The 14,949-nt window shown below is 37.9% G+C and overlaps 1 protein-coding gene across 4 annotated transcripts in view; it reads left to right on the top strand.

Annotated features, from left to right (window-relative positions):
- Positions 1-14,949, top strand: part of MCCC1 (methylcrotonyl-CoA carboxylase subunit 1) — a 78,472-nt gene that overhangs the window by 31,706 nt on the left and 31,817 nt on the right. For all 4 annotated transcript variants that reach the window (XM_039478812.2, XM_074404598.1, XM_074404599.1 and 1 more), the window contains 2 exons: positions 11,320-11,431; positions 14,540-14,621. In XM_039478812.2, coding sequence (XP_039334746.1) covers positions 11,320-11,431; positions 14,540-14,621 — 194 coding nt within the window. The remainder of the gene's footprint in view (positions 1-11,319; positions 11,432-14,539; positions 14,622-14,949) is intronic.

Raw genomic sequence — 14,949 nt, 5'->3', positions numbered from 1 at the left:
ATAGATTTTTATGACCATTGTTAAAATTTTTATTTATATAAATTTTATATATTTAAATAAATTTAATTTTTATTTAAATTATATATATAAATATATATTATATTTACATAAAATATATATTTAATATATATTATATATTTTTATATAATTTTTATATAATATATTTTAAATAAATATATATTATATATTTATATAAATAAATTTTTTAACAATTGTCATAAAAATGTGAGATGAGAAATGTGTGTATATATATACACACGTGTATATATATAAAAATATATATACATATGTGTTTGGGTATATATATATGCATACATACATATACACACACACACATATATATATATAAAATACTTACAGGATATAGATATCCTGTAATAAAACTGTATAATACTTACAGGATACTTATAATACTTACGCATGCAGTATTACTTATACTTACATATAATACTTATAGGATATTATAATCCTGTATTTTATATATATATATATATTCTTAACATCTATCTCTCCTGTAAGTATTGTATTCTTATATATATATATATACTCACCTATATCTCTCCTGTAAGTATTATATTCTTACATATATATATTCTTACCTACATCTCTCCTGTAAGTATTACACAGGATTAGTGAAAAGAACGATTCACTTGGGAACCATGACTGGAAAAGAGATTCACCTTGAAGGTAACAGACTTGAAGCTTCAGGCACTTCTTTGACATTAACCTCTTCTAAGACCCTGACCTAATTTTGTATTTGCAGTTTTGTATTCTTCTCCTTAAAGAAGGCTCCCAAATTGTTTTTTGTTACAGCCCTTATAAAACAGAACTGTCCTAAGCATGGCACAGTCAATGAAATTCAATTAGAATTTGATAGTTAAAAAAAAGAAAGTCAATCTTAAAATTGGTAAATTGACTAGGAGAACACAGCCTGTGTCATCTGTTAGTGGGAAGTAAGTAAAAAAAAAAAAATGGAGGCAGTTCTAAGGTAAATTGAAGGCTTCCTTTCAAGAAAGAATGGATAGCCATCCAAATTAGCATGCTCTTAGAATTGTGGAGACATCAGTAGCTTATTTCAGTAACTATGTAAGTCAGTGCCTGCAACATTTTTTGAAGATGTAAGTTTTGTACTTAGGAAATGTTAGCCATACACTGCCTCACATTGTAATTTATTCCCCCAATAGCTGAAAAACCCCTGGGAATCAAAGACCTGGTAGTATATACATTTTAATTTTTTTTGTACATACTGCCTGGCATATTGCTTTCATTGTAATACGCATCAGTAATATTTTTTGAACTATAGAATAATATGAATACATTACAAACTTTTGGAAAATGTGGAAGATGGAAAACAAAATAACCCACAATTGTATTCTCCTAATTATTGTATTAATATTATATTAATATTAGTATTTCTGTATACAGTTATGTGTTGCTTAACGATAGAGATGCATTCTGAGAAATGCATTGTTAGGCAGTTTCATTGCTGTGCACACATCATAGAGTGTACTCACACAGACTGAGTGAGTGAGAATGGCATGCTTTCCCAAAGGAATCAAACTTGACTTTAAAGCCATTAGAAGCCGCTGGGGAAAACTGGCCTCATTCCTTGTCTACACCATCTCTGTATAGGTCTCCTAACCTGTAGTATGTAAGGAATGTCACTTTCTGACAGATCCAGGAGCCCTAAGTTATCTTGGGACCTCATGAGGACCTTTTATCAGCAAGATCCTTATGATCTGTATCTTGTGCTGACCTCCTATCTCTTTCTGTGATTAAGAATGCTTTAACTTACTACTGGAAATGCAGCCCAGCAGGTCTTAGCCTTATTTTACCCAGCCCCTATTCAAGATGGAGTTGCTCTGGTTCAAATGCCTCTGACATTTCCCCCCTCACTTTTATAAGAGAATGCTTAATCCTAAGGGTTGTAGAGGGACAAAGATCCATCTTCTGTAACCTTCAGGCTGAATGGGGCAATGGTATTCCTGCTTGTTAGGCTCTCTTGTGTTCACGATAGAGAGGAGCTCAGTTAGAAAGCATCAATAGGTCAAGGGCCACTCATACCTCTTGAGTTCTGACAAAAGGTGAAATCTGGAAGATTAATAAGTGTTAAAAAAATTGGCAAGCTTATCCTGCATTTCTACACAAAGAGTACAACAATAATATATTCCACAACAGTAAAGCACAATAAGCAAAATTATCCCAAGTTAGCAAAATTAGAATGGTTTCCACGAACTGGGCAACTGTTGGAACCAAGCTGATATAGAGTTGTTAGATGATTCCAGTATGTGCCCAGGATTAGAATATTGATCCAGATTTTTACATTACCAATCCCTCTTGTTTCTTCTGAGCAGCAGCCACAGAAATAAGCAGGGTTAGTCTAAATTGCAGGGTAACTCAAAAACGACTGATGAGACTAGAATTTAATAACAAGTATACCATAGTTTTTGAAACATAATTTTTCTCTCTCCAGTTGTCCATTTTTACTAAAGACAAATCATGGTAAGACTGATTTGCTTTATTATACATGGCCTGATTACTTGTATAAAGTGCAGCAAGAATAATTATTTGCCATATAGGCTTTTAAAGTTGGTTTTCACGGAACTCTTCCATAAGGACTTGCAGAGAAGACCTTTTTTTTTTTTTTTTCAAGCCCAGTCCACCCATGGGTTTATACCCTGAAATACCTATGAGTTAGGTAAATATCTCTCCTCTTGAGGTCCCAAGATAACCTGGGGCTCCTGGATCTGTCAGAAAGTGACATTCCTTACTTACTACAGGTTAGGAGACCTATACAGAGATGGTGTAGACAAGGAATGAAACCAGTTTTCCCCAGGGGCTTCTATTGGCTTTAACGTCAAGTTTGATTCCTTTAGGAAAGCATGCCATTCCAGTCAAAGCCTTGGTAAAATAACCTGTTTCTCCAGTTGTGTCCTGTTGCAAAAGAGAACAGATTCTTATTGCATTTATGTAAATAACTATATTGCCATAAGTTAAGATCCTCACAAATAGTTTCCAAATTCTGGAGAAATCAGATAGAAACAAATATGCTCCAAATTTTGTTTATGAGTGTATACATTTCTTAATTCTTAAAAGCTGTGAATAGCTTAAAAGAAAGGTTTCCTTGACTCTGAAGAACCAGAGGATCATCAGCAGTGTTTTAAGCAAAAAGTCAAAAAAGATTACTCTAGACTTCAGTTCATGCAGTCAACTCTTGCTTGATACACATGAACATTTCAGCTTTCCATGAGAGTCCTGAAAGTTTCTTTTTCCCTTTTCTAATGTCACAATCTCCAAACTTAGATGAAACCTGCATTCAAGAACGCGTGCTAGAGTTGTATAGTTTATTATAAATCACCTTTTGGGCCTGGGTGCAGTGGCTCATGCCTGTAAAATCCCAGCACTTTGGGAGGCTGAGATGGGTGGATCACCTGAGGTCAGGAGTTCGTGACCAGCCTGGTCAACATGGTGAAACCCTGTCTCTACTAAAAACACAAAAATAAGCCGGGCATAGTTGGTATGTCCCTGTAATCCCAGCTACTTGAGAAGCTGAGACACAAGAATTGCTTGAACCTGGGAGGCAGAGGTTGCAGTGAGCCAAGATTGTGCCACTGCATTCCAGCTTGGGCTACTGAGTGAGACTCAGTTTCAAAATAATAATAATAAATCTCCCTTTGAAGAAGATCAAAACAAGACAGTTTGTCTATGGATGGCAAAAAGTTTTAGGGCAACCACAGTTAAAAACACAATTGATAAAGAAATTTGATTACTTCTGTGCCATACAATGATTTTATGTAACAATTATAATGTACACTAAGTCATACCAGAATTATAGGAGTTTCCCATTATTTTGGAACACAGACTATAACATGTTTTCACAAATATAGCTCAAAGAAAGCCAAACACTATTTCATATTTGACACTGCTTCCTGTATGATTTTTATATCAAGCCCAATTTCACCTTTACATTAGTGTACTATTAATGTTAAACCCAATTTTCAGTAAAACCTTATTGACGTATCTACCCAATTTTAATGTTTGACCATAAGGTGAGGTTCTCATAAACTTTTTATTAACCCTTACGAATTTTTGTTAAAGAGCAGATCAGTGCTCTAATCAAAACCTGTTGTGCTTTTATTCCAATGTTCAGTTTCTGGAAAAACTGAACACGCCTTTACCCTGAGCCAATATGTTCACACGCACAATTTCTTTTACAAGATTAATTTTTCACAAACCTTCCACAACTTGCTTAAACCTTTAGCTTTTTCTTATCTAACTTAAAATAATCCTTTAACTTTTTAATCTAGGCATACACACAAAAAATCCACATTCGTATGCCTTCTTACAATCTTTTACCAAAAACACATTTCACTTTCCTTACACACCTTACGTGTAGAATTGTTTCCGTTTCTCCAGGATTACTTAAATGAGGTAAACTAAAAGGCATTACACTTTTTACTTCTCTGACAAAATATTTGACTTACACACTTATTTTTAAGCCAGTTAATCAAAGCTGTTTCATATCACACACACAACACATAAATACACAGGCAGACAGAAGAAAAGGATTCATTCTCTAAGCCAGGAATTGAACCCTGAACCTGGGTCACCATTGTAAAAAGATAAAGCAAGGCCACATGGGTACAAGGGCAAGCTCCCAAGAACATACAAGAAAAGAGGAAAACCTCATCCAGTTTTCTTTCAGGGTCCTGCAGCAAAGTTTATAACTGACTAGTATGCTGGGCCACCTTGAACAGTGGGCTTTTGGGATTCTAAGCCTGTGTTTTAGCCTAAGGTATACCTCTTTATGACAGAACAATACAGAAAGACACATAAAGCACACTAGATTCACTACAGCTTAAGACTGGCCTCACAAATTCTTTTTTGTTAATTAAAAAAGAGAGAGACAGCGATTTTTGCCATTCATTCAACCTGTTTGCACAGAGGGGAAAGGGGAGGGAAGGGAGAAAAGCATTGCTTGTGGAGGGTGGGGGAGGCAAGGTACTCAGGGAGGCCAGAGAAAGACTCGCCCATTTCAGGCAGCCACTTGTCACTTAGGGAGGGATCTTTCCTAGTGTCACTTAGGAAGGGATCTTTCCTAGTGTCACTTAGGGAGGAATCTTTCCTAGGAGTCCCGTCAGCACTCAAGTTTCCCCTTGTAGGGAGGTAAAAGCTCCCGTGTACCCCACCATCCTGTTTGTGCCTAATCCTGTCACCCACCGCTGTCAGCAGAGTGCAAGGCCGATTAATTCAAACAGAATAGCAGTTAACTTCCGTAGTGCCAAGCCCATTCTTAGCTGAGAGGGGAGGGACATTACTGAGAGCGGCTTCTAACTCCCTAAATCTTAGGAAGGAATCTAACTGTCCTAAGTGGGGCCTCCAGCCAAAGTTCAGTCAAGCATGCTTGCCTTAATTATTGAGAGGGTCCTTTAACCCACTCTGTCTTAGGAGAGACTTTAACTCCACCAAGTTGTGCCTCAAACCCAATTCTATCCTTTACCTGGGTATCTGTACCCCACTTACCCAAAATTGGCCAATCAGTGCTGCAATCTTAGGAGGGTCAGAGGGTCTCCTCAGTGTAGCCCCTTCCATGGTTCACCAGAAGGACGTTGCCATACCCCACCACTTACCCAAAGTTAGCCTTTGGGTCGGGATTTCCTTAGTAGTGTCCCTTCTGTGGCCACCAGAAAGGTGCTACTGGACAGGAGTCCTGATCAAGACCCCAAGAGAGGATTCCTGGATCTCACACAAGAAAGAATTCAGGGCGAGTTCATGCAGTAAAGTGAAAGCAAGTTTATTAAGAACGTAAAGGAATAAAGAATGGCTACTCCATAGGCAGAGCAGCCTCTAGTAATAACATTTAAATATCGTGATAATTGTACTGTGTGTTCTTTATGTCCTGCTAAATAATGACCTGTTGAACTCGTGGAGTGCTGGAAGATTGTCCAAGTGGTGCTGGTAACTAAGAAAAGTCAGTATCAAAATATTTTACAGATTTTATCAGAGCTATTTAGTGTATCTGAAAGACTGGGTTAAGAAACCATCTTTAGAGTGTACTATTTTAGAAGGAAAAACAGAAATCAGATTCTTCCTTTAGACACTGTGTTCCAGAAACTCTAAGTTAGATAAAGCTATACAGAAAAGGGTTAATCAGAAAAAGGTAAATAAGACTGATTTAGTGACTGCAGAAATCGTAACACGGATCTTTATTGAATTTGCCTTATAAGCAGCCAAAGGAAAAATATTTCCAGCTTCTAAGACCTCAGACAAGAACTGCTCTGTGCTCTTGATGTGGCCTCCTACATATTCCCTTCATAACCTGGAATCCCTGCTATAGTGTTTTCTTACCTGGAGAGTCAGTAGAAGTGATATGTGTTAGTCCATTCTCACACTACTAATAAAGACATATCCAAGACTGGGTAATTTATAAAGGAAGGAGGCTTAGTGGACTCAGTTCCACATGGCTGGGGAGGCCTTACAATCATAGCAGGAGGCGAAGGAGGAGCACAGCTATGTCCTATGTGACCACAGGCAAGAGAGCATTTGCAGGGGAACTGCACTTTATAAAATCATCAGATCTTGTGAGACTTACTCATCATCACGAGAACAGTACAGGAAAACCCACCGTCATGATTCAGTTACCTCCTAGCGGGTCCCTCCCACCACACCTGGGGATTATGGGAGCTACAAGTCAAGATGAGATTTGTGTGGGGACACAGGTAGAATTTTACAATTGGAATTTGAAAAACAAGCACTTCAGCTCTAACATGTAAAGAGCTTGAAAGTCATCACTCATATCCAAAAACCAAGAAAACAGTTGAACAAAATGAGTCAGTGACTTTAGAAGAACCGTCAAGAGAATTGAGGCCACAGGACAAGCCTTCACTCTCAAATCTGGACAAGCACGCAAGTACAGTGAGTCAAAGCCAGATCAGTTTACCTGGAGCAGAAGCTGCTGGAGCTCTAACACTTACATGGGAGTTTTGAAAAATGGCTGAGGCCAAGTGTGGGCCAGTGTGAAAGTGAGAAACTCCTTGGGGCCCAGTCTTAGAGGGACCTCCCACTTTCATGGGTTTTGCCTCCAAGAACCTCACCAGGTTCTCACAGTAACAATCTAGGAAAAAAAAAATCCCTGATGTTTTACAGCACTGGGAAGGGAAAAGTAGCCATTTTGAAAGAGATCCATAGCATTCTATTCTCCCTATCAAAGGAAATTCTAACTCCAAGGGAAATGTTTCCAGAGCCTTTTTTGTTCTTGGGGAAAGGTAGTTAACCAACCACAACCCCCTTTATAGTCTTCCAATATCACCTAAGGAAGAAAAGAGAAACAACTAAAACACTTCTCACACTTCTCAGCACAAACACAAGACCACTGAAGACTCAGATTTAGTCATGAGTTTGTAGAATGCTTTCCCTCCCCACACCCTACTACCATGTTGCTGTTTGTGTCCCTCCAAAATTTACATGCTGAAGCCTAACTCCCCATCCCAAAGGTATTAAGAGCTGGGCCTTTGGCAGGTGATTAGGTCATGAGTGCTCTGCCTTGATGAATGGAATTAGTTACCCCAACAAAAGAGCTTGAGGAACCTATTTGCCCCTTCCCTCTTCCTTCATTTGAGGACACAGTGACATGGTGTCATCTGTGAGGAACAGGCTCTCCCTAGACACTGAATTTGCCAGTACCTTGGTCTCGGATTTCTAGCTTGAAAACTGTAAGAAATAATTTTCTGTTGTTTATAAGTTAACACAATTTAAGGTATTTTGCTATAGCAGTACAAAAAGACTAAGACACAAGTCTTTAAGACCCCAGTATAGTAACAGTGGTTTACAAATGGAGAAGTTCTAACTATGTAAGAAGGAATTCTTAGGGAAACCAGAGACACTGATACTAAAAACAAAACACAACAAGGACACTAGAGGATACAGAAACTTCTAGCACCCACGGCTACTGAGCCTGCTTGCTAGCCAGATTAGCCTGAGGCCTCACTTTAAAAGACAGTTTACCTCAGATCCTATTACCTAATACATCATGTTCTACTTTTAACGAAACAGTTACAAAGCATGCTAAAAGGCAATAAGAAAAAGCACAGACTAAAACAAAGTAAGCAGTACTAGACTGGTAAGATACAAATTTAGGAATTATCAGATAAGGAATTTAACTGATTAATGTATTAAAAGTTCTAATGGAACAAATAGACAACATGCAAGAACAGATACATAATGCAGGCAGAGGGATGGGAACACTGAAAATGAATCAAAAGAAACTGCTAGAAATAAAAAACATTGTAATAGAAATGAAGAATGCACTTGATGGGCTCATCAGTGTATTAGACACAGCTAAAGAAAGAATCAGTGATCCTGAACATAATAAATAGAATTTTCCCGAACAGAAATGCAAGGAGAAATAAAAATGAAAAAAAAAACCAGAATATCTAAGAATTGTGGGACAATTTAAAAGGATATAACACATTATTTGAATACCACAAGAATTAGAAAACAACAGGAGAGATATTTGAATTAGTAATAGCCAAGAATTTTCAGAGCCAGGAAGCTCAGAGGACACCAAGAAGAACAAACACCAAAATATATACACCTATGCACATCATATTCAAATTGCAGGAAAAGAAAGACAAATAGAAAATACTGAAAGAAGCTCCAAGGAAGGAAAATGCTAGAGGAATAAAGATAAGAAATCTCACCAGAAACCATGCAAGAAGAGAGAGAAATAGAAAGTGTTCAGAGAAGAAGTACCAACCTAGCCTTCTATATCCAGTGAAATTATTCTTGAAGTGTGAAGGAGAAATAAAGTCTTTCTCAGACAAACAAATTAAGAGAATTTGTCACCAGTAGACCTGCCTTGGAGGAAATAATAGTTATTCAGAGTGAAATAAAATGTTTTAGGTCTGAAATTTGGATCTAGATAAAGAATAGAAAATAATTGGAAAAGGAGTAGGTGGAGGTAAAATATTTTCCTATTCTAACATAGGAATATTTACCCATTCTAAATTGATTTAACAGATAACAGTTTGTTCAAAATAATGGCAACAATGTATTTGGTGATTAGCTTCTGGATAAAGAGGAAAAGTCAGCAAGGCAAGAAGTCCAAAAAGAAAAAAATCAGCTCTAAGAATTTTATTAAGAAAATGTTGAACGGCTTGGAAAATTCAAAACTGGAACATTGAGAAAACATGATAGATCAAGATAATTTTTTTTTTTTTTTTTAGATAGAGTTTCACTCTGTCACCCAGGCTAGAGTGCAGGACACAATCTCAGCTCTGCAGCCTCTGCCTCCCAGGTTCAAGTGACTCTCATGCCTCAGTATCCTGATTAGCTGGGATTATAGGTGTGCACCACAACACCTGGCTAATTTTTGTATTTTAGTAGAGATAGGGTTTCACCATGTTGCCCAGGCTGGTCTCAAACTCCTGGCCTCAGGTGATCCACCTGCCTCGCCTTCCCAAAGTGCTGGAATTACAGGTGTGCACCACGACGCCCAGCGAGAAGAATAATTTTTTGAGGTGGATAAATGAAATACTTCATGAAGTAAACAAGAGAAATGACCTACTGTACTAAAGCAATATGTTTATAAGACTTCCTGGCTTTTTTGTCTCTTCTGTATTTGACAGCTTTTATTTTAAAAAATCAAAAGAGGCCGGGCGCGGTGGCTCAGCCTGTAATCCCAGCACTTTGGGAGGCCGAGGCGGGTGGATCACGAGGTCAAGAGATCAAGACCATCCTGGTCAACATGGTGAAACCCCGTCTCTACTAAAAATACAAAAAATTAGCTGGGCATGGTGCCGTGTGCCTGTAATCCCAGCTATTCAGGAGGCTGAGGCAGGAGAATTGCCTGAACCCAGGAGGCGGAGGTTGCGGTGAGCTGAGATCGCGCCATTGCACTCCAGCCTGGGGTAACAAGAGCGAAACTCCGTCTCAAAAAATAAAAAAAATAAAAAATAATAAAAAAAAAAATCAACAGAAACACATATTTGCTGATCACTCATGTCTATATTATGATGGTGAGTAGGTGAAGTGAACTACAGCGTGACCATGTCACAATAAACCTACTGAGAAGAATGCCTTCATGTTCGCTAAGTAGTCCATATTAGCCTTATTTTCATAAAGGTTATGTGCATTCACTCTTAATATGATTTCTCATAACTCTACTATTTTATACTCAACATTTAAGTGCCTTTGTTGGTTGGGTTTTTTTCCTTACAGGTCGGGTCTGACTTTATCAGCCAGGCTGGGGTGCAATGGTACCTCAAACTCCTGGGCTCAAGGAATCCTCCTGCCTGAGCCTCCTGAGCAGCTAGGACTACAGGCATGTACCACCATGCCCAGCTAGTTTAAAAACAGTCTCACTCTGTTGCCCAGGCTGGTCTTGAACTCCTGGACTCAAGCAGTCCTCCCATCTTGGCCTCTCAAAGTGCCTGGGGTTTATAAGTGTGAGCCACTGTGCCTGGCCCTTTTTTGGGTTTTATTGTGATTTATTGTTAGTATATTTCTGAGATGCTAATGCTCCATATTAATTTAATGTATTTAACTTTTCTGGATAAGCCATTTTAATTTCAGTCTTCTATAGTTATAAAATTTAAATGTAAGAGTTGCTTAAAAACAAAGTGGTCATAAAAAATTTTTCATTGGTCTTTTGACAATATGAAGTGACTATAATTTGTAATTTTGAAGTAGTCAAATTCGTCAGTCTTTTCTTTGACAATTTCTTCTTTTTACTGCTTATCCCTACTTTAGTCTCTATTTTCTGTCTTTTAAAAATATTCATTTATTCATTATTCTTCAGGTTGGAGAAATGTCTTTTCTTATTTGTCATTTTATGTAGAGATTTTTTTCCCTTTAATACTCATCCTACAAATGGTAACTTTTTCATTGAGTTTTACAAGATTATAATTTGTTTTGACAGGGTCTCTCATTCTGTCACCCAGGTTGGAATGCCGTGGCACGATCTCAGCTCACTGCAGCCACAACCTTCTGGGCTCAGCCTCCTGAGTAGCTGAGACTACAGCCATGTGCTACCATGCCTGTCTAGTTTTTTGTAGAGATGGGTTTTCACTATGTTGCCCAGACTTGTCTTGAACTCCTGGGCTCAAGCATTCTGCCTTGATTACAGGCGTCAGCCATCTCATCTGGCCTGTAGTTCTTTTTCTAAGTCCATAATCTCTAATTTGAGGTCAAAATGTCGGATCTTCCTTAAAGAAAGTAAAAATGGAGAAATCTGGTGATTGGGCCTAACATTTAGCTTCACGAATGTGATGTTTATCACACCTGACAAATACATTAACATATGTGTTTGACTTCATCTAGGCATGTAGAAGTCCAGGTGTTTGGGGATCACCATGGCAATGCTGTGTACTTGTTTGAAAGAGACTGTAGTGTGCAGAGGCGACATCAGAAGATCATTGAGGAGGCCCCAGCGGTAAGGACCTTAGAAGGAAATTTGTAAGCTTCTCTATAATGTGAATCTTACTGACTCTGATTTTCACATCAGAAGTCTTTGAAGCTGGTGTCTCTTACCCCTCAAACTCCTGCTGGACAACTGTGTTCTAATAGCAGTGTAATGAAAGACCTCCTGCAGTATTGGGAGTGAGGAGGAAATTGATGGTTTCGGGGTAGACACAACAGGGCCATGTTCCTTCTGGATAAAATACTGAAAATCTACCCTGATTCACCTCTCTGATTTACAGTGAAAAGCTGTATAATGAGGTTTCAATGCACATTTCAAATTGTAATTAACTAGAATCAATTACTACAATGGAATGGTCTGGTTAATTGGATTTATGTTATTATGGAGAAGGCTTTTTTGTTTTAATTACCATTTTAGATGTTCTCAAAATATGTTAGTGATCTTCCTGCCTTAATGGTTATATTATAGAGAAGAGAGGGTCACTCGTTTGACAGCTTTTGCTCTTTTTTTTTTTTTTTTTTTTTTTTTTTTGGAGACGGAGTTTCTCTCTTGTTACCCAGGCTGGAGTGCAATGGTGCGATCTCGGCTCACCGCAACCTCCGCCTCCTGGGTTCAGGCAATTCTCCTGCCTCAGCCTCCGGAGTAGCTGGGATTACAGGCATGCGCCACCATGCCCAGCTAATTTTTTGTATTTTTAGTAGAGACAGGGTTTCACCATGTTGACCAGGATGGTCTCCATCTCTTGATCTCGTGATCCACCCGCCTCGGCCTCCCAAAGTGCTGGGATTACAGGCGTGAGCCACCACACCCGGCCTGCTCTCTTAACATTAATTGTTTACATCTCTTTGAGCCTTACTCTTGATTGGTTTAGGGGACTATCTGGGTCAAAGCTTGTTACTGGGACTACTTGTTTTTGGATTTATGTTTCTGTGGAGGTTGCTACTGCCGTGGGTTCTTGTTCAAGGTTATATGGTTTTTTTTTTTTTTTTTTCAATGTATATTTATTTCCAAAGAGTCAGGAATCAGAGGTTTCTGGTTAATAAGTATATTATTCTTATGTTCAAATTTTAATTTATGTTATAGAATATATTATGCCATTATACATTGTACCAGTATATGTTATGCCATGAATGTTGACACATTAAATGTCAATAGGAATTGCAGTAAAGCCTTATTTTCATGTGGTGATTATTTAAATTTATATCTGTATGGCACTGTTTTAAAATGTTGAAAACTTTGCTTACTTACTGACATACATTTCTTTTTATGAGCCTTTTTTATTAACTTGAAATCTCAAGGTTTCCCATTATTTTAAGATAATCATTAGGCATGTGACTCAAATTGCCTATCATCCTGAAGCAAAATAAGGATTGTTGAAAGTTACCATATTGATACATATAGTTTTGTTTTGTTTCGTTCTTTTGAGACAGAGTCTGACTTCATCACCCAGGCTGGAGTGCGGTGGCATGATCATAGCTCACTGCAGTCTCCAACTCCTGGGCCCCAGCCCGCCTCCCCTCAGTCTCCTGAGTAGTTGGAACTACAGGTGCATGCCACCATGCCTGGCCAATTTTTTAAATTTATTGTAGAGATGGGTTCTTACCATGTTGACCAGGCTGGTCTCAAACTTCTGGCCTCAAACAATCTTCCAACCTCAGCCTCCCAAACACTTGGATTACAGACCCGAGCCAAAGTGCGCAGCCTGAAACACATAATTTTAAGTGGTCATATAGTTAATGAAAGTTGTCATGTAGATACAAGGGACAAAGATATGTAATGATGCTGAGTAATATCTGTAATGCATAGAAATGAGTAGCAGAATCATTGAACTTGGGTATATTGACATTTAAACTAGGATAGGATAGTAGTTTTTGATGAAGTGTATAATAGCTTTTTATCTTTTTTAATGCAGTATTTGATACATAGAAATATAATGCAGTCATGCATTGCTTAACAATAGGAATACATTCTGAGAAATGTGTCCTTAGGTGATTTTGTCATTGTGTGAACATCATAGAGTGTGCTTACACCTAGATGGTAATTACAGCCTCCTACACAGATAGGCTGCTGGTAGAGCCTGTTGCTGCCAGGCAACAAACCTGTACAGCATATTCCTGTACTGAATACTTCAGGCAGTTGTAACACAGTGGTAAGTATCTAAACATATATAAACATGGAAAAGGTACAGTAAAAATACAGTATAAAAGATTTGTGAAGTGGTACACCTATATGGAGTACTCACCCCGAATGGAGCCTGCAAGATTGTAAGTTGTTCTGGGTGGGACAGTGAGTGAATATGAAGGCCTAGTACATCACTGCCACTTTGTAAACATTGTACACTTCCACTAAGTTAAATTCATAAAAACATTTTTATTTAATGAATTAGCTTACTGGAACTTTTTTACTTTATATATGTATATGTTTATACGCTTTTAAATATATATTTTTTTCACTTTTTCTTTTTAGTAATACTTACCTAAAAACACAAACACATTATGCAGACATACAAAAATATCTTTTCTTGGGTGGGTGTGGTGGCTCATACCTGTAATCCCAGGACTTTGGGAGGCCAAGATAGGCAGTTCACTTGAGGTCAGGAGTTCAAGATCAGCCTGGCCAACATGGTGAAACCCTGTCTTTACTAAAAATACAAAAATTAGCTGGGTGTGGTGGCAGGCACCTGTAATCCCAGCTACTCAGGAGGCTGAGGCGGGAGAATTGCCTGAACCCAGGAGGCGGAGGTTGCGGTGAGCCGAGATCATTGCACTCCAGCCTGGGTAACAAGAGCGAAACTCTGTCTCACACACACACACAAAAGTATTATATACAGCACATGATTGTGCTATACTTTTGTATACTGGCAGTGCAGTCATTTTGTTTACACCAGCCTCACCACAAAACACATGTGTAATGCACTGTGCTGTGATGTGACAGCTACAGTGTCACTAGGTCATAGGAATTTTTCAGCTCCATTATAATCTTATGGGATTAACTGTTATATATGTGGGCTGTTGTTGACTGAGAAACGTCATTATGTGGCACCTGACTGAATTGAATTTTAATGGAATTTCTAGTAAGGCAAGCTACTGATGGAGATTTACTTAAATATTTTTTTCAAAGCCTGGCATTAAACCTGAAGTAAGAAAAAAGCTTGGAGAAGCTGCAGTCAGAGCTGCTAAAGCTGTAAATTATGTTGGAGCAGGTATGTTAAGATTGGCTTCTAATGGAAGAGATGTAACGGTGATTAATTTACATGTCAGAAGGCAAGAGAAACACAGCTTTTAAATCAGTTGCTTTCAGGCTGCTTTTAACATATTCACCGTAAGAAATATATTGAGACCTCGTATGTACACTTAAATGTTTATTTTTACATACCTATATATTTGAATCAAATGTTTCATTAAACAGTACTTGTCTTAATTACATGAGATTTGATATTTTGTATTCGATTTTAAAATAAAATCAATAAATTGATATTTTTACTTCTTTATAGTTAATAAACTTTATTTTTCAGAGCAGTTTTAAGCCCA

The sequence above is a fragment of the Saimiri boliviensis genome, chromosome 8 (genome assembly GCF_048565385.1).
Source record: "Saimiri boliviensis isolate mSaiBol1 chromosome 8, mSaiBol1.pri, whole genome shotgun sequence".
Classification (NCBI taxonomy): Eukaryota; Metazoa; Chordata; class Mammalia; order Primates; family Cebidae; genus Saimiri; species Saimiri boliviensis.
Note: the sequence above shows the minus strand (reverse complement) of the source record. Positions and strands in the feature narration are given on the sequence as shown.